The sequence below is a fragment of the Cottoperca gobio genome, chromosome 24 (genome assembly GCF_900634415.1).
Source record: "Cottoperca gobio chromosome 24, fCotGob3.1, whole genome shotgun sequence".
In the NCBI taxonomy this organism is placed as follows: Eukaryota; Metazoa; Chordata; class Actinopteri; order Perciformes; family Bovichtidae; genus Cottoperca; species Cottoperca gobio.
This window is the reverse complement of record NC_041378.1, coordinates 15,661,702-15,681,404: the sequence shown is the minus strand read 5'-3', so window position 1 is coordinate 15,681,404 and position 19,703 is coordinate 15,661,702. Positions and strand designations below refer to the sequence as shown.

General features: G+C 43.7%; 2 protein-coding genes across 4 annotated transcripts in view; one reads left to right on the top strand and one right to left on the bottom strand.

Moving 5' to 3' along the window:
- Nucleotides 1-18,110, top strand: part of ches1 (checkpoint suppressor 1) — a 59,196-nt gene extending 41,086 nt beyond the window's left edge. For all 3 annotated transcript variants that reach the window (XM_029425586.1, XM_029425585.1, XM_029425584.1), the window contains 3 exons: nt 6,071-6,129; nt 13,052-13,160; nt 14,253-18,110. In XM_029425586.1, coding sequence (XP_029281446.1) covers nt 6,071-6,129; nt 13,052-13,160; nt 14,253-14,790 — 706 coding nt within the window. In that variant the 3' untranslated portion in view covers nt 14,791-18,110. The remainder of the gene's footprint in view (nt 1-6,070; nt 6,130-13,051; nt 13,161-14,252) is intronic.
- Nucleotides 1-19,703, bottom strand: part of LOC115003692 (poly(A) polymerase type 3-like) — a 981,812-nt gene that overhangs the window by 155,537 nt on the left and 806,572 nt on the right. The gene's annotated exons all lie outside the window — the stretch shown is intronic.

The following is a 19,703-nucleotide window of genomic DNA, read 5'->3' as shown; positions in this document are numbered from 1 at the left end:
TTTTAATTGTTTTAGATCTCCTTAAAGCGTCTTCAGACATTGTTAAAATTGTTATGTTTTCTTTTACTGACTCCCGACAGCAGGACTTATTTTTTACTCTTGGGCAACATTTTTGTTTGCATGAAACCTTTCCACAACAGAAAACAGGCAGCGTTATATACCAATGATCAAAAACACACCCACTCGTGAACAGGTGGCCGGTTGAAAGGAGTTTTACAATTCACAAGTTTGTGCAGTTTGGTGACGTACGATCGAGCCTCACAGAATAAAGTAAGAGACTTTATGTTATTGCGTGAGGGCCATTTCATCGATTAACCAAGACTGGAAAAAAATGAATGGGCAGCCATATTGACAATTTGTAGAAATTAGTTTGGACAAAAAAGTCTTTGCATCCGTGCTTTTTCTCAGAAACAATATGTGTACATATGTTTTCTATAGACTGCGGTTACTTGTTATTAAGCGTATAGCTGTGTGTACTTTGGTGCTTATATTGGTCCCTCACCTTTACGACATCTTATATTCAAAAGCACAGAGAACAGTGTTGTATAACTAAAATAAATGTAATGAGAAATGCTTTTTAACTGTATTTATGCGATATGTGTATGTATCTAATGTAAGTGGATCTTTGAGAATCAACTCCCTTCAGGTCAGGACTTTCTGAATCATAATTTAATCGAATGGAGAAATGCAAAATGCAGTCTTGTATATCAAGGTGAATTAAATATCTTTGGGCCTTCAATTGTTTTGCTGACAAAACAAACAACTATTCATCCCTTTTTTCTGATTTATTTGCTTTATAGACTAAACGATTAATCAAACAAATGATCTATGCATGAATATATGGTAAAGGATAATCTGTATTTGTAGCCCTAAGGCAAATAGAACATAAAACATATACAATCCTCCACCTCTCCATCGGTCTCTCTCCACCCACCTGGCCTCAGGCGTTATATAGCTGACCCGCCCCATCCTTTCCATAAATCTTTTTGCACGCTGTATTCATGCAGTCACACTTCCATCCCTCCTCCTATCTCCTTCCCCCTCAGGCACATCACAGGTAAAAGTGCTGGGTGCTTTTTTTTCTCGCTCCACATGTTCACTTGTTCACTCCCTCGCCCTCTCCCCAGCATATCCTGTCCATCCCCCTGTTTTGCCTTTCCTCCCGCTTCAAACACTCCTCCGTTCCACTCCTCCGTTGTCACTCCTCTCACTCTCTTGTCTCCTGTCTTTTAATGTCCCACACACACCCTCCCGCTCAATCTCAGGCAAACATTACAACTAGTAGGGCACCCAGTACTCCATCTTCTTTATTTATCCCTGCTGTGATTTATTCCTTCTCTCTCTCCACTCTTTTCACTCTCTCTCTACCACTTTATCATTCAATTAAATCCTCCTTTGTCTACATTCACTTCATTGTCCTACTCCACACACCTCTCCACAGCATCCAACTGTGTTGTTTCCTCCACACCTCTCCTGACCTCTCCGCTACCCTCCATCCTCTCCCTTTGCTAACCTCTCCGTTTCCGGCTCTTCTGCCCATCCCTGTGGATATGTCAGCGAGAGGTACCATTAGTCGTCTTTTTTCCTTTCTTCCGCTTGCTCTCTTCCTGGCTCTCTCTCTCTCTCTCTCTCTCTCTCTCTCCGCATACCCCACCTCCACCACCACCCCACCCCGCTCCCCCGGTTGATCCGGGCAGGTTGGCTTGCAGAGCCAGCGGACTGTGTAAGACAGAATAATTGGTTCACCATAAAATGTAAAAGTGTCATTTTGAACAATGAGGTATGGGGAAGTGGAACAAATTGGAGGCCGGATTCGGAACATGAGGAGGAAGGGGAGGCGGGGTGTAGCGAGGAGAGGTTGGGAGTATGAGGGGGGGGGGGGGGGGGGAGTGTTCATTTGCATTGTGACCCACAGTGGGAAATGAGAGAGTAAGTGAGGAGAGTCCATTTCTTGGTTAAAGGCTCCCTTGTGATGCAGCACCTGAAGAGCGTGTGCGTGTGCGTGTGCGTGTGCGTGTGTGTTATCTTACCTTCCCGGCAGCCATTGGTCTCCATTAGGAGCTAGCAATTATTTCCGTAATCAATTAATCTGACAATTATATTCTTGATTAATTGTTTGGTTAAAAAAATGTCATTAAAAAAGGTGAACATCTACGAGTCCAAGGTCACGTCTTCAGATTGTTTTCTCTGGCAGAAAGTCCCACACAGTGGGACTGAAAAACAGTTTACTACAACTTAGACAAAACATATACTGTGACGGCTTCTAAATGTCACCTATGATTGAATAACAAGTCTCTGCAAGCTGACTCCTTTATATCACCCTTCATTTAATGGAAACCAGCGGCTGCCTGGAAAGTCAAATGGAAATCAATCTAGGAATTTATGGTGTGCTGTAGAAATTGGCCAGGAGCGGCGTAAAGCACGCACACAGCATGTACAGTATGCACAATTTGTTGCTAATGGGCTAAAACATGAACACCACTTGTATGCTCCTTTAACCTCTCCATCGTAATGCTGCTGGATCCACGTCCCACAGTTTCCAAAGATATTAAGCTGAATTAGTAAAATGTGTATAAAATAATGCCCGCAATATCTGTAATAATTCCATTTGGCGTAATGGCGCAACAATAAAAAGCTTTTATCTTAAGTTCAAGCTATTTATTTATCATATGCTTAACAAATTAAGAGAAGCAGTCGTTAGTAAAAACAAAATGAGAATCTCAACACATAAACAAAAAATAGTGCAATTTAAAATATGTGATAAGAATTAAATAAAGTAATTTAATTAGTATATACGTATATAAAAGGTACAGTAGTTTATATAATACTATTATTTAAAGCTTTAAAATGCTTCACTCAATATAAGGAATTTACAGTATTGTCTAATTTTCTAACTTTAAAACTAGTTTAAAGTGTTGAATTTAAGGAGAAATCAGGGTTTATTGCGCTAAAATAAATGAATATCACCCTTTAAAGTTCTTTGTATTAACTTGGCAGGATCGGGTCACTGTGGACATCAGGTCAGAATTTGCATCTGCAGTCTGTTACACTTTTTATGACATTTATCGATAATAAACGAGCGTGTCCTGGAGCTCACAGATCACAGTAGATCAAAATGCGCATGAGGAGTGGCATGAAAGTAAAAATCAAAGTTAATCCTGATTTGACAAATAAAAATCCTGCGCTTTCAATTGTATCACAGTCTTCATCTCAGTTCATAGATGTTAAGGAGACAGATCTGTCGTCATGTAGATTTCATTTCATTCGAAACTTTCTGCACGTTGTTTGAGGATCCTGTGATACGGCTGAAAGCCCAGGAGAAACAAAAGCTAGTAAGGGGACCTTGAGTTGGGATTGCTTTGTCAAAGAGGTCTTTTTTCATCATTTCTCACAAGTGAAAAATGTCACTAGTCAGTAAACCATAAATCAGAATAACATACCTGCTCTGTTAAATCATCAGAAAGTTAACAACACTGTGAAAACTGTAAATATAACATTTGAATATAAAAAGGTCATCACGTAGAACTTTAAGGTCAACGTTATGATTTGTATAAACTTGGATGTAGTGGCGAGTGTAACAGTTTGTATGAATCTAGTCTGAAGAATACTAAAACGAATGCACTAAATGAAAAGTACAGTCTATGGAAGTTTCCTTTATACAGATGTTGGAATGCAGCAGGTCCGATCAGTATAACACAATATCTCTCTCAAGAGCACTCCCTCTCAAGAATATTATGTTATGAAGTGTAATGACGGTGGATGGTTGCACAGTGTCAAGGACCGTCTCAAGCAGTTCTACACAACACAGAAGTGGAAGATAAACGAAGAGAAGGAGAAGATATAGAGAGAGAGAGAGAGAGAAAGTGGGACTAGCTGAGGAGGGAGCAGAGTGAGAGGGAGAACCATGATGCTTCTTTGTCCTCTACTCTTTGTCGCTCACACCTCTTGGTTTATCATGGACCATAATAACTCACACCTCCAGCTCCAGTCAACCCCCACCTGCAGTGTGTGTGTGTGTGTGTGTGTGTGTGTGTGTGTGTGTGTGTGTGTGTGTGTTAGTCAGAGCAGTTATGTGTTTCACTCCAACTCTGTGTGAGGGGGGGGGGGGGGGGGGGTGTATCCTATCCATGCATTTACAAATGGGTGGATGTGTCTGACATATATATCTGTGTGGAAGGGAGAGAGAGAGAGAGAGAGAGAGAGAGAGAGAGAGAGAGAGAGAGAGAGAGAGAGAGGAGAGAGGAGAGAGAGAGAGAGAGAGAGGAGAGACAGAGAGAGACAGAGAGACAGAGAGAGAGAGAGAGAGAGAGAGAGAGACAGAGAGAGAGAGTGAGAGAGAGAGAGAGAGAGAGGGAGCATGCTGGGTAGGAGGTCAGCTCCATGGTGCATTCCTTCACACCCCATCAGCATCTGGATGAGAGGAGGAGGGGAGGATAGAATGGATGGAAGGAGGGAAGGGTGTCTCAAGGGGGTTGGGGAGGAGATCTCCCTCTCTTTCTTTCTCTCCCACCCTCCCTCTCTCTCTCCTCCCTTGGATAAAAAAGATGTTGGGGGGGGGGGGGTATTGCAGAACGAGCGTCTGCCACGAGTTTAGCCCCTCGCCCACTACATTAAATGCACAGGGTTGCCTTGGCAACGGGAACGCCGCCATGGCAACACATGTAGTATAACGCAGGTGCTGTCGCACTGTGGAGCCATTTGTAGAGAGAGGGAGGGGGGGGGAATGAGATGGGCGGGGGGTGGGGGTGGTAGGGAAAACAGACAGGCTGTTAGCGCAGGAAAAATATGTTATCGCCGTGGCAACGCAATGTGGCAACTCTCCATGGCAACAGCAGGTGGCTCAGGGCTGAAATTTGCGTTTGCTGCTTTTGCTTTTTTCGTATTTGTGTGAGTGTGTGAGTGTGTGAGTGTGTGAGTGTGTGAGTGTGTGTGTGTGTGTGTGAGTGTGTGAGTGTGTGTGGGTCCATCTCTCCCCTGCATCTGGTGAGGTGAGAGCCACATCACTAGTGCAGACGTCCAAATCCTCTCATTCAGCAGCTTAGCAGAACATAAAACAGGACTCGAATTACAAAGGAAACTCTCCTGATGAGTGGAAACGAGTGGGTTACTTCTTCAGAGTTCACAGCGTCCCAGGTGTTTTATCTCCTGTTTGTCTGTTTAGTGTGTGTGTGTGTGTGTGTGTGTGTGTGTGTGTGTGTGTGTGTGTGTGTGTGTGTGTGTGTGTGTGTGTGTGTGTACGTATGACCAAAAGACCCATGTTGTCAGACACACAATGATTGTGTTTGAGAACAGCCTGTCGAGCTGCAGAGAGAAAGAGAAAGGAGCAGTCAGACGTGTTGTCTAATGGGGAGCTAAAGACCACTCAACCTGGAAAAGCTCTTACAGCCCCCCCCCCCTCTCTCTCTTTTTCCACTATCCCTCCATCTTTCTCCTTCTGTCTTAAACTAATGGATTCAGCAGCAGAACTGTATCTATTGTCTTCTTGTGTGTGCATATGAGTGAAGATGTCTCCGTCTATGTGAGAAATGCCATCATTACCTCCCTCATTAGAGGTGCAATGATCACCTAAAGTGAGTCCCGTGTGTGTGTGTGTGTGTGTGTGTGTGTGTGTGTGTGTGTGTGTGTGTGTGTGTGCAGCACGGGGGTAAGCGTGTGTTTTAATGTGTCACACATCTATCTTACACATGCGTGTGTTAAATGTGTGTGTATTGATGAGAGGTTTTCTTTTTTTTTCTCAGTTGAATGTGTGTGAATGGACTTGTGGCGGGCGGTGGGGGTTTGTCATGAGAAATTACCCCCATGGACTACAGCGCCGAGGCTGTAATTCTCCGAGGTAATCACAGGGAATAATGGCAACAGTAGGACACCCGGGAATCTAATCACTATAATCAGAAGCACTGGCTTATGGGCTCAAATTCCTGCCTTGCTATCTGCCTCGTGATGAAGCCCGCTGGGCTGGTTTGGCTGCTGCAACATGATCAAATGCTTGACCAGTTTTCTCTTCCCCCCCCCCCCCCCCCCCCCCCCTTCCCATCCCCATCCCCATCCCTTCTTCTTCTGTCATTTCTAGTCCTCCATTGTGGTCGGGGAGTCCCCTCTTCAGAAAGAACGGAGGAGTTCTTCTACAAGGTACCGTTTCACCTCCGCAAGTCTTGTACTGTACGTGTGATCTCCCGCCTCCTTTCTTTCTTTCTTTCTCTCTCTCTGTCTCACCCTCTTCCTTTCTACTCCCCCCCCCCCCCCCCCACCACCCTCTACGGATATGCCAACTCCAATCATCTCAATTCCAAATCCCTCTTTTTAGAAGCGCACCTTGAGAATACCGAGTGCTGAGTTCTGACACTTGGCTCGGTGCCAGAGGAGGAAAGCTTTTTCTACAGAGGCGTATTTGAAAGTAAAAAAAAAAAAGAAGTGATAGAGACACAGCAAGTGAGGGAGGGAGGGAAAGAAACAAAGCCAGGGGAGAGAACATCTCAGCTTCAAATCAGGCTGGGGAGAAATCCCCTTTGCCTTCTTTCCTCATTCTCACTCTTTTACTCCTATACACCTCCTTTTCCCTGTGTTTCCCATTATTCCTCTCCTCCTCTTCCTCCCCCCCGCCCCGACCTCCTCCCTGGTGGCTGGTCGGCAGTTTAAATGGACATTCAATCCCAATCAGGGAGCACTCCAGGAGCTCACTGGGCTGCCGAGTCCTAAATGGAGGGGGAAATGGATACATTAGGCGTCTGCGGCGCGCCCTCCATCGCTGCTGATAATGGAGTAGTAATGGTCAAGGAGCCGAGGTTGGAGAGAGTGTCTGGAAACCTGGACTCCCTCTAGACGCACACAATGTGAGAGTGATGTGTCTGAGCGGCTGGACAGACAGACAGATAGATAGACGGAGAGGGAGGCTGACTTGGAGTGCACAGGGAGAGACAGGGAAAGGAAACTTTTTAAATGTGTAATGTGTTTTTGAAAGGAGAGAGGGTGCAGAACGGCCGGGCGTGACATTCGGAGGCAGCGGGGGGAAAGAAAGTTGTGACAGACAGCCAGAGGCAAAGACAAGGGAAAGGGGATGCGGGGTGGGGGGGGGGGGGGGGGGTGGACTGCCAGGTAGAGTGAGTTGGGGCTGTTAGTGCCCTCCGTTATTACTTCCATCTCCCATTCCCAGAGCTTTCAGAGCTGCTCCACTCGGAGCTGAGGTGGGCTGAAATCTGCCTCTCCCTGTGGCCCAGCGCCGGCTCAAGATGAACACAAGGACAATGCCTGGCAGCTGTGTCCTTAATCCAAGCCATCACCCCGGAGTTCATCATTCAGTAGCTCTAAATTATAAATGATCTTTTCCAAGTGTTTCTATTTTATTTAAGTACTTTGGTCACCTGCTATCATTTAACAAGGAGCCCTATGCAATCATTTAGAAACCCGTTCCTGCAAAGGAAGGGTGTTTCCTAGTTAATAGAAACATTTGCCAGATGTTAAATGTTTAATTGCAGCACATCAGCTCCATCACAACCACTTTGAAGGTTCACACATATATTGTGTTTACGTCTGTTGAATCTGTTTACAAACGGTTACCTTTGAACAATATGCGGTGTATGTCTTCAACTCTAGCAGAACAGTGAAGTCAGGATATTACTTCTCAGGTGGCAGACAAGGTCCGGCTTAAATGTGTTTCGGGTTTCTAATTGTTTAGTTTTTTTTTACTGCACAGCTAGAGAGCAATAGCTATTTTAATTGTTTTTAAATGATCTGACATTATATCATATCTGTATAAATACAATCTTACAGAGCAGCCCAAAGTGCTTCACAGCAGAAACATAACAATTAGTACAAGGACAGAATAAGAGCATATTCAGCATAAGTACAATGTTTTAGGTAGTTATACCATTTCCTGCTACTTTATACTACACTACAACTCTGTGGCAAATATTGTACTTTTTACTCCACTACATTATTTGATAACTTAAGTTACTTTGAAGATTCAGATTATTAATGCAAAATATAATCAACAAATAATATATCATGTATTATTGCAGGGCTTTGCTGAATACTCTATTCTGATTGGTGAACAATAATGACCGGCTCGCGGCTGGAGTCATAATGCCTTTTATATTATAAGTTAAGATAAACTTTATTGACCCGTTTTTAAATCAACAAGATACCCGGCATTATATATAGTAAAAATAATTTTTAAAAAGCTCCTTTTTTACCAGCTGCAACATTAAAGTGATAAACACATTCCAATAATATAATATATATTATTCTGAAATGAGCTATTGTGCAAAATGAGCACTTTTACTTTTTGTACTTGTAATAATATTTAATAAAATAAAAGTATATTTTGATGCTGATACTTTTGTACTTTTACTTTTTGTAGTATTTCTACACTGTGGTATTACAACTTTGACTTAAGTTAAAGATGTGATCCACCTCTTCCTATGACCCATGTTTATAACTGTGTTTAAAAGGCTTATTAAGTTAGCGTAATTAAGTGTTGCTTTTATCTTGACCCACCCCCTGTAAGTCATAGCACATGTCAGTCAGCCTGCCTCTTAGACGCTCAGCTGGAGTGTCAGATAGACGAGCCAGTTAATCTGCCAGCCCATCAGCAATGCAGTCAGACAGACAGTCAGACAGACAGTCAGACAGACAGTCAGACAGACAGACAGGCAGTCAGACAGACAGTCAGACAGACAGACAGGCAGACAGGCAGACAGACAGTCAGACAGTCAGACAGTCAGACAGTCAGACAGACAGTCAGACAGACAGTCAGACAGACAGGCAGACAGACAGTCAGACAGACAGTCAGACAGACAGACAGGCAGACAGACAGTCAGACAGTCAGACAGACAGACAGACAGTCAGACAGACAGTCAGACAGACAGTCAGACAGACAGGCAGACAGACAGTCAGACAGACAGTCAGACAGACAGACAGATAGGCAGACAGACAGTCAGACAGACAGGCAGACAGACAGTCAGACAGACAGACAGTCAGACAGACAGTCAGACAGGCAGGCAGACAGACAGTCAGACAGACAGTCAGACAGACAGTCAGACAGACAGTCAGACAGGCAGTCAGACAGACAGTCAGACAGACAACATCAGTGTGCATCCTGCCCTGACTGTACTTAGTTTAACACACGGCAGGCAGATAAACAGGTGGGGGGTGTTTGACTGAGCAAGAGGCCACTTTCAAGCGTTTGCGTATTGAGCTCTGCTGGGAGTGACCTTTGAACTTTTGTGTTTGTGTGCCTGTCTGCTCCGCTCCTCTGCCAGGCAGAGGCTGCAGCCTGCAGGGCCATGTGGAACTCATTTACCAGGAGAGCAGAGGAGTGCGTGTACGGCACATGAGAGCGGAGAGGGGAGGGAGGCTGAGTGCTTCGCTCGCCCTGGAAAACAGGCAGGCAGGCAAAGACGTAGGAAGCAGACAGAAAGGCAGAGCAGCTGAACAGACATGGGAAAAAAGACAAACTAGAGGATATTTTCTCTCCAGGAAAAAAAAAGCAAAGATGCAGACAAACACCTCTTTTCTTCTGTATTTCAATTTTTTTCCCTCAGCGTGTCCTGCTTTCCGCTTCCAAGCCGAATGTTGTTGTTTTTTATTGCTTTGAGCTTGTGAAATGTATTGCTCAATCTCCGTGAGTGAGGACGGGCTTTGGGAGCGCTGCCATGCTCTTCCCCCACTTAGTTTGTCACCTCATCTCCTTAGCATATGTCCCAGGCTTTTCACCTGCAGGGACGGCGTGCATGCTCAGTTGGAGATATGAGTCACCACTATACATAGGATGAAAGCGAGATCGATGGAGAGGGAAAGAAATCAACAGGAGGAGATGGAATTAGAAAGACAAAGAGAAGGGCTTTGCTGAGAAATTTAAACAGCAAAGTGAGGAGGTGGAGATACAAAACACGCACATAAGAGGAGAGTTGTCTGTGCTTGTGCTAGGTGTGTGTGTGTGTGTGTGTGTGTGTGTGTGTGTGTGTGTGTGTGTGTGTGTGTGTGTGTGTGTGTATCTAGGGTAAACAGTGGCGGACAGGAGTGTGTCGCTGAGCTATGAGAGGCCATGTCAAACAGAGCTTGGTATTTCCTTTCCCCCTTTTCTCTCTCTCTCTCTCTCGGCTTCTCTCTATCACTTTCTCTGCTGATGCATGATCTACCACTCTGTGGCATGTGGAAGGGGAGCCGTTGCTATGGCAACCCAAAGCCTGACTGGAGCGAGGTGGGGAAGGAGGGGCGGGCGCACATCAACCCGGGGAGACCTAATGCACTGCCCACATACACACACAGCCATGCAGCGAGTGATCAAGATTACAAAAGAGACTCTGTGCAGGGACCTACTTATAAGGTTATGGAGAGCAGAGCTGGAGATATCAGGGGCAGAGCCGCACTAACTGGAGTCAATAAGATTACTGTGGACACAGCCGTCCAGGGGAAAGGCTGCAGAAACACAGCAACTATAACAACCGACAAACAGATCTATCATAATTCGCCCGCGTGTTGAGGGTTTTCTGGGGGGGCCTTGCTGGGACAACTTGTATGTTTTAATGAGTTTGCGGTTCCTGGGGTGAATTAGATTTCTCCTCATAACATCAATAATTAATTGATTGATAAAAGATAAATAAAAAGACGCTTAAGCTACAGTATGCTATGGTAAAAGTTTTCTTGACAAGTGGCGGACAAAGCAAACAGCAGGTCATCATTTGCAAAATGCAAACTGACCCTCGAGATGAAAGTGACAGCTGTTTTAGTGAGCTGGGATGGCTGTGGTGGTGAGTGGCCAGCCCTGAGTAATGAGAGCTTTTGGCTCAGATGTACACGCACACTCTTTTTCTTCTCCTCTCTTCTCCTCGGCAACACAGACAATAAAGATATAGATATAGATGTACAGCTGTTGCAGAGTTGAAAGCATACACATATATCTCCCTTCTGGTCTATTACAGTCCATTCAGTATTTGTGAAGATGGTCAGTGCGTAGGAAACCATAGTCAAGACTTTGACCTTGATGGAAAGAGACCTTGATCAGACGTTGTTGGTTCTAAACCAGGAAATTAGAAAATGTTCCAGTGTCTTTAGAAATCCTCCTGGACACTCAAAATATTCCAAATGTTAAAGAAACTGTTTGAAATTTTGTGGAAAAAAGCTTATTCACTCGCTTGTTGAGAGTTAGATGAGAAGATTGATACCACTCATGTCATGTCTGTAAAGTAATTATGAGGCTACAGCTAGCAGCATGTTAGCATAGCTTAGCATAAAGGCTAGTGGAAACAGCTGTCATTATATCTCGTTTGTTTAAATTGTGTAAAAACGACACATTACCTCTCTCTTTATGCAAAATTATGCCAACTGGCTACTAGCTAAACCTTCGTGTTTAGCGTACGCACATGAGAGTGGTATCTATCTTCTCGTCAAAGTCAGCAAGTCGATCTATTCCTCAGATGCAGATCAAAAACTGAAATGTCTCTACAGTACGCAGGGGATGCATTGACAGTGACTACAGCTTAAGTCTTGCGTTTACCAGCTGTCAGATTGGATTAGGAGCGTTGGTAAACTGTGATCTTCAGGTCTCCCCACAGATTTTCAAATGGCTTCAAGTCCAGGCTTTGGGTGGGTTTCTCAAGGACATTCAGGGATTTGTTCCAAAGCCAGTCCGTTATCCTGGATGTGTGCTTTGGGGTGTTGTGATGCCGCAAGGTGAATCTTCGAGGGCCTGTCTGTCTGTATTTGTCTCTGTTTGTATGATGGACCAACGTCGTGCTCTGCGGTGTAGTGACACCAGGTGATAGCCAGGTGATAAGCAGTATCTGTGTTTAGCCAGTTGAAATGTCTGGTTTACAGACCCGAGGATTCAATTTCTGTCTCATTAGATCAGAGAAAGCACTATTTGGTGAGCTCCAGGTGGGTTGCCATATGCTTGTTCGTTCAGTAAAAAGGCATTTAGATGGAGTGCTGTAGAGTTGTCCTTCTGGTAGATTCTCCAGTTTCCTTGACAATTGGTTACCATGACCATTGGGCCAATCCTTCTCCTTTCTGCTCCCTGACGAAGGCGCTTCCTGCCTGGTTACTGTCGTGCAGCTGGACAAAAACAAATCTTGGTAGTTCCAAAGCTCTGCTTCATGATGGCGTCCATTAAGCTACTGGGAACTTTGAAAAAGAATTCTGCACTTTGTCCCAAATCTAATTTACTCTGAGATTCACAGTTAGCTGTCGGACTGATTGATACAGATGCATTTCTAATTCATCTCTGATTCACCTTCAAGTCAAAGTGTGACTGGTAGAGACAAAAGGAAATGTTTCTAATTAGAGCTAAAACAATTATGTGACTGAAAATTAATAACCGGCAAGAAGTTTAATAATTGATTAACGTTTTAAGTCATTTTTTAAGCAAAAATGCCCCCAATTCTCAGTTCTCTCAATGTTATTAAACTAAATATTTTAGGGTTTTTGGAGTCTTGGTCGGAAAAAACCTCAATTTGTAATATGCCAACTTGGAAATTGTGCTGGGAACTTTTACTACGTTCTGACAGTTAATCCATAAAAATAATCTACAAATGAATAGTAGAAAACATATCTGGAAAGTCACTTATATACTTCTAATAAGTGTAGAAAACATTTTCAAAACCTTGTTTGCTTTGTGAATGTGGAGTATTGCATGTGGATTGCTTTATAAAGTACATGAGTTTGCACTAAGTCTTAAAGAGGACACATATCTCATTACTCACACATTTAAAAGGTGCGGTATCCCCCTTTAACTTCCAGCCGCCTGCTGCTCTGCCCACAGTATCAGACAGGCCGGATTTAGCCGAGCCCAGCGGTCGTTGGTAATTGAATGATTCGCAGCGGCCTTAACTCATTTATGACACTTTCCCGCTCAATTTAACCTTGCCTTGCTCATCAATATTGCCCTGTTGGCCTCCTCAGGCGGTCAGTGAATGCTCATCGAGCTGCTCCCGGGTCTTATGGAGGTCCGATCAGGTTTTGGGGAAGCTTCCTCTGTCCTATGTTTGTGTTGAATGTGACCGGTGGCATGGATCTGTGCGTATATGTTCTTACGTCTGCTTGCTCTCTCTTTTAGTTCCTCGGGGTGTGATCCAAAATGGCACCCGTGTCAGGAGCCAGGCACTCTTCCCTGTGATAAGACCCCTACCTGTAAGCCCTGTAGGGAGCAGAACCTCGGCCATACGGTGGGTTAACTTTGCTCCTGTTATACGTATAATTAATGTCAGTCAGGGCTTTCCCTCAAACATACACAGACACACCCACAGGCTCACCCACAGTAGCCTTCAAACAAACACACATTCGTAAAGCAGACCTCGCACTGAAACTTTCCACTGATAGTTTACATAATTACATCTTTATTGTGTTCAAAAGTCAGAGGCATTCACACGCTCCTCGCTCTTCAGAACATTTTATCCAGGTGTGTTTATATAACGGTCTCACACACACACACACACACACACACACACACACACACACACACAAACAGGTTTATTAGAGGGAGAGGCCTCATGATTCAAAGAACATTCGGAGCATGCATGGACATGCACATCCATCATAGGAGCATAAGAGTGTGATGGCCTGCACCGCAAAATGAATTAAACATAGCCAAAGTCTTGCTAAAGGTATGCAGTGAATATTTGATCACTGTAAGGGGTGCATGTTTTTCGTCTAAGATTTTAATATGCTAACCCTCTCATTCTGAGGGGAGGAAATGTCCGGGGGACAGGGCAGGCCGCTGAAGCTTCTTTTGATTTATCGGTTGTCAGAATGCACCCCTGTCCTTTAATGCCTTACAGAGGAAAAGTGTCTCCTGACTAAAAGAGCAAACACATGTGTTGCAATATAACGTGGAGGCTGATGTATGGTGGATAATGGCTTTGCTGCAGAATCGTCATTCTGACTTCAAAGCTTGCAAGGTCCTTTATGTACTGAGCAACTTTCTCAACCTTAAGGGAGCATGAGAGCTGCTCAAAATGCACTGTGTCATTTGGAAAATGCATATGTGGCAATCTGAAAATGAGTCATTTCTAAAAAGGAAAAGGCTGACTCTTTTCTGAGATACAAGGTTTTAATCTGACCTGAAAAATATGCACATTAGGCCCTAGGGGGCTATTTGAGTTTGATAGATTATCACGTGAATTCTTTTTGCTTTCCAGCCAAAAGCAGAGCAGACTGGAGCGGCCTCAGTGGAGTGAGGCGTATACAGCAGGCCACCTGGCTGGCAGTGTGACAGCAGGAGTAACAGTATTCTCTCTCGCTCTGTGTCCTTCATACAGATCATCCCTGGGAGATTATCTAAGCCGAGGACAGGACAGCCCGTGCTGCTACTCTCCCCCGCTCTGCAGCGAGGACCAGGACGACCACACTTACAGCACCGCCAAATCCCCCAGCAGGCTGTGCTCCCCTTCCTCTCTTCTGGACGACGACGACATCATCGCCGTGGAGATCCAATCGGACATCAAACCCGAGCCCCGGGAGATCCCGCTGGATTCACACATCACCACTGCCGCCGCGACCTACATTTCCCAGCAGCCCCTGCGCGGACAGAGACGTAGCTCGGGGCCGGGAGCTGGGACTCTGGCGGGGAGCAGTTTGCCCTGGACCAAAAACCGAGCGAGGGGCATTAGCGACACGCTGCCGCTCAAGAAGCGGCGCGCGGCGGCGGTGGAGAAGCCGCCGGAGAGCGACGATGAGGAGATGAAGGAGGCGGCGGGGTCGCTGCTCCACCTGGCAGGGGTCAGAGCCTGCCTCAACAACATCACAAACCGCACCGCCAAGGGCCAGAAGGAGCAGAAAGAGGCCCTGAGAAACTAAGACACACATATAGAACATAGTCATGCATACACACACGGACGCTACACACACACACACACACACACACATTAACACACTGACACAATACACAAATAGGTCAACAGGTAACGTTACTACAGCATTAGTCTCAACGGACACTTCTCATCTCCCTCTATCTATCTGCAGGGCATTAGGTGAATCCTACTTATTTGTGGCAATATCAAAAATCTATGTTTTCCTACATGTTCAACAACACTAACATCAATGGGTATTTCTCATGTGTCTTTGTTGATTTTGTTGTTTAAAAAGGGGATGAAAGCCATAAAAAAAACGCATGTTTTGTCACTAATTTGGACAACTCGACAAAACCGAATCACATTGAGGAGCGTGCAGTACACAAACACAGAAGATGGCTGTTTGTCTTACCTGTTTGTTTCTATGTGAATCTGTAGCAATCTTGCAGTGATGCCAGCAAAAGACGACGGCGGAGCCTATTTAACAAGACTTAGCGCTATATCGGACGCTCGCTCGCATCACTCCTACATCCACAAGCACAAATGTGAGACTGTGCCAAAGATAAGCGACCAGGTTGCTTCATGTAGCCGATACGACAGCTGACAAAAAATAAAAAAGAAGGCATAGTAGTAAAGAAGAGCTAGGGAGGATGACCTAAAGCGTCAAAATAATTGTAAAACCCAATGTGATATATATTCATGCACTTAAGATTATTTAACACCACTTATAATAGAAGCATCATGGGTTTATTTCAAGAGCACTCATAGTATTTAAGAATAGATATTTTAAAATGAAAAAAAAATGGTCATGTTTATCACCATAGAGATGGATAGTGTGCCGGGTCTGAGGCAATATCTCCTTCATTTTGTTGTTGTTGTTGCATAATGTAAACGTCCCTGAAACTTCCCCAGTACTTCTGTCCATAGACGTAGACACCTGGTATAGATATCGTAGCTACCAGTTAGCTACCACACCTTCCTATTCATTTGACAATGTCAAAGAACTATATACATGAACTGTGGGTTTAGATTTCTGTTTGTGTCTGTTTACCCTCACTCTACCCTCATAAAGATATAAGCAATTTGTCCCATGTGGACAACTCTGTAAAAAGGTTAGAAAATATTTTATTTTTTTCCTTTCTTAATTGAAGCAATTTGACCTGCAGGACTTTCTCAGTTATATTGCATGGGTGCTTGTAAATAAGATAAAAAGCAAATCTTTTTTATTCAAAGATCATGTAAGATAAACGATGTATTTAGCATGAAGCATGACTTATTTTCATATAAACCTTGATCCTAGAGGAAAGAAAAAAAGTTTTGCCGCCAATCCTTATACCCGTGATTATATTGGATTTTCTTTTGTTTTTTTGTTTGTTTGTTTGAATCTTTTGGGTTCTTTTTTTTTTCTGAGCGGGCTTTCAAAGACAGGTCTTCAGGGAGGAGCGTGGGAGATCACTCTGCAATTAGAGGCTCCGAGGGGGCCACCTCTTGGGCTTCGGGTTCAGGCTCTGTAGGCCAGCTGAATCACCTCTTAGGGGTGGGCTTCCGTCTTCTTCTGCCTGTACAGTGATTTTTAGGTGTTCAATGTTAACCCCAGTGTTATTTCAGAACACATCTGTAGAGTGTGTGAGTTTGTGTGCCCAGGAACACACACCCTTTAACATTGTGCCTGCCTGCCTGCCTGCCTGCCTGCCCTCAGTACCTCTGTTGTCATGTCTCCGACATGTTTTTGACAGAACGTTACTTGTCTTTATTTATAACAGTATTGTTTTATTTTTTCTCTCCTGTGTGTAAATGTACATGTGTCCTTATTTCCCATCGGCATTGTTCAGTGTAAATGTATGGATCGGACGGGCATGGGAAACTTTGAAAGAACCTCATATCTCCAAATAGGCTTCTTACGTGTTGGATTGAAAAGAAAGAGGAATGTAGGAGATGGCATAAATGACAAAAAAAAGGTTTTTTTTTTTATTATTAACATACAGTATTGTTAACCCTTTGATTAAAGGAATTACTTGTGGATGTCAAGTTTGCATACATATTTATCTCAAGAGCTCAGTCCAGAGATCAGAGGTGTTTTTTAAAATATATTTTGCCACTCTACAAGGTCATGAAAACACTGACTTGATTAAAATCCACACGGGCAGTAGTGAGCTTTGACATTTTTGCATCAGAAGTGATATAAATACCGCACTGCCATTATTCGGCATGCTTGTGCTGAAACAGGAATGCATAAAAGTATTCATTCCCCCCCCCCCCCCTACTTGCGGAGATGCAGTGCATATAAAAGCAGCTTTGTAGGAAAAAGGTAGGTTTGGTTGTAGCAGCAGTCAGGCGAGGTTTTGTTTAAGCTCAGTGGACGTTGAGTGATTGTCAGCGAGCCAAGCAGGCAAACAAATGCATGTCCCATCCACTGGTACAGTCTTTTGCCACCTGTAGCATGCATCACTGGCTTTGCATTTTGTATGGTATCCATGCCGACATATTTAAAAAAAAAAAAAAGGCTAAAAGGAGACACTGTCAGTGTTCTTGTTGTGTGCCATCCGTCTCTCGTCTGATATCTGTCTTGAGTGCTCCCGCGGCCCAGGTCAAGCACTCTGCTGTATTTGCAGCAACAATCCACTGTTGTGGTGACTAATAACGTGCTCAGCTGGCAAGAGGCAAGTCGAGGGGGAAGAAATCCACCTTTTTTTCCTCTGACTCACTCAGTGACATGCAGCAAGGATGAACTCCTGACCCACGAGTCCTAGAAAAACACATAAAATGTACCTTGGACATTTTAAAGCAAATGAAATATACTTCACTGCCTGAAAAGCCCCTTAAACAAGTGTTTGTTTCAAACCTGCCAAACATACAAGGAAACGCTCTAACAAATACAGTTGCCATTTCTTTATTTGTTGAGGTTTTTATGTGCATTTTCATTTTCTGTTTTGTTTTCTCTCTCTCTGACAAAAATATCTACAATACTGCCATTTATTTTTTGGTTGGTGACTGTCTGAGCTGAATATTGGAAAGCCATAGGTTAGAGATGTCAAAATGCAAAACGGTTATTGATCTGTGAGATGTGATGCAGACTGCACCCGGGTGTTGTTTTTATTTTCAGTAAATGTTCAATTCTCTCCTTATTGTGCAATCATATTGCCAAAGAATGATTTCAAGACCTATTTCATCACTACATGTAAATATCAACGTTGTCCAATACCGTGGCAAAAAATATATAAATGTTGTTTTATTTTGTTTTCCATTTTCTGAAAAACTGCAATGATGTTTATGTGATGTATTGTCTTCCAGTTGGTTGCAATAATAAAAAATACAAGTTGCAGAAGATTAGTTTGGCTGTTCCTTTTAAACCCACTTAGATCAAACAAGAAAAGCATAATCATAGAGGATAAAACCCACAACGACTGCTATGACACATTTAAAGGGATACTTCACCCAACAAAATGACCATTTGTATATCAATTACTCACCCCTTGTTAACTTGAATTTTGAAAGACTTTGTTTTTCTCTCACGCTTCCACGTTGAACGAATAATCAAAAAACGCTGAAAGATCTTAATGACTTGAAGTAATTGGGGGCCGCGTTTAACTACAGCAAAACTATATCAAAACATGTGTTTAAATACTCACAACTTAGTGCAGAAGTGTTTTAAATATTACGGTTTTAGTGAAAATGCTTGTGTTTGTGAAGTAGTGAGCGTACAGCTGGATAAATGGGACTTGGATTATACTGCACAAGTTGTGTGAGAGCTTTTGAGCCGATGTTTTGATATTCTCGCCCCCATTTACTTCAATTTGTCAGGATTTTTCTCAGTTTCCTTTATTCTTCGTTCACCGTGGAAACGTGAGAAAAAGAAAGTTTTCTTCAAGAACTCGAGGTGACACGGGGTGAGTAATTGAAATATAAATGGTCATTGTGTGGGTGAAGTACTCCTTTAATCACAGCGGCACTGGTAGGCAGTTCACGTGGGCTTACAAAAACAGCAATTTAACCATTTTCGAGTTAAGTATAGTTAAGGATTACAAGAAAGCATATCACCCTTACTACCCTCCCCCCCCCCCCCCCCTTTCAACACTTCAACATGCAACACACACTAACCCCCATTTACTGGTAAAGTGCTAGCTTTGTGAGACTGGAGACTTTAATTTGCTCTCGAGACTGACCCCAATCATTAACCTCACATATTCCCATCAACAAGGGTCTTATCATAACCATGCCTCTTCCGCCAGTTAATTATTCATTTACTTCCTCTAATCATTTAAGTTCAATACTTCTGATTAAAGTCAAACTCGGCCTCCCCCCTTGGGGAAAGAAGTAAAAGAGTACCAAAGAGTTCCTCAATGTCTTATCAGTCTGAGTGGTGCCATTTTGGAGCCGTGTGGCAGTGGAAGCCCATTCATAATTGAAGCCGAGACAGGCTTAATCTGGAGCCAGTGCCTCCCTGTGCAGCGCTCCCACCTACAACACAACTGGAGCTAGCAGCTCCTCTGTTGCTATGCAACTACAGCAAAGAAAGAGGGGGGAGAAAGTGTGCATTCTCCAGATCTTTAGAGGGCATCACACTACTCAGTGAGTGAGAGGGAGACTCAAAGGTTTGTGTTTGATCACATCTCACAGTTTGAGAAAATGTTCAAATCAACACTTTCCCCCCCAAAGTAAAAGGTTACAAGTGAATTTAAAAGCATATTTAGTGACAGGTATTCATTTCCCTTCAGTGAAATACATTGAATGAAGTCAGTTGTATGACATTCCCTCTTGGAGAAGGCTCACTGAAGTGCTGAGTGGATGCACAGAGCGCTGTGCTCCCCGGTCCATATCATCCATATCCACAGAATGACCAGTGAGGCAAGTTTCCATGGAGACAGAAGTGGAGGTAACATTTTCTTGTCAGCTCTCATTTACTGCAAAGCTTTATTGTTT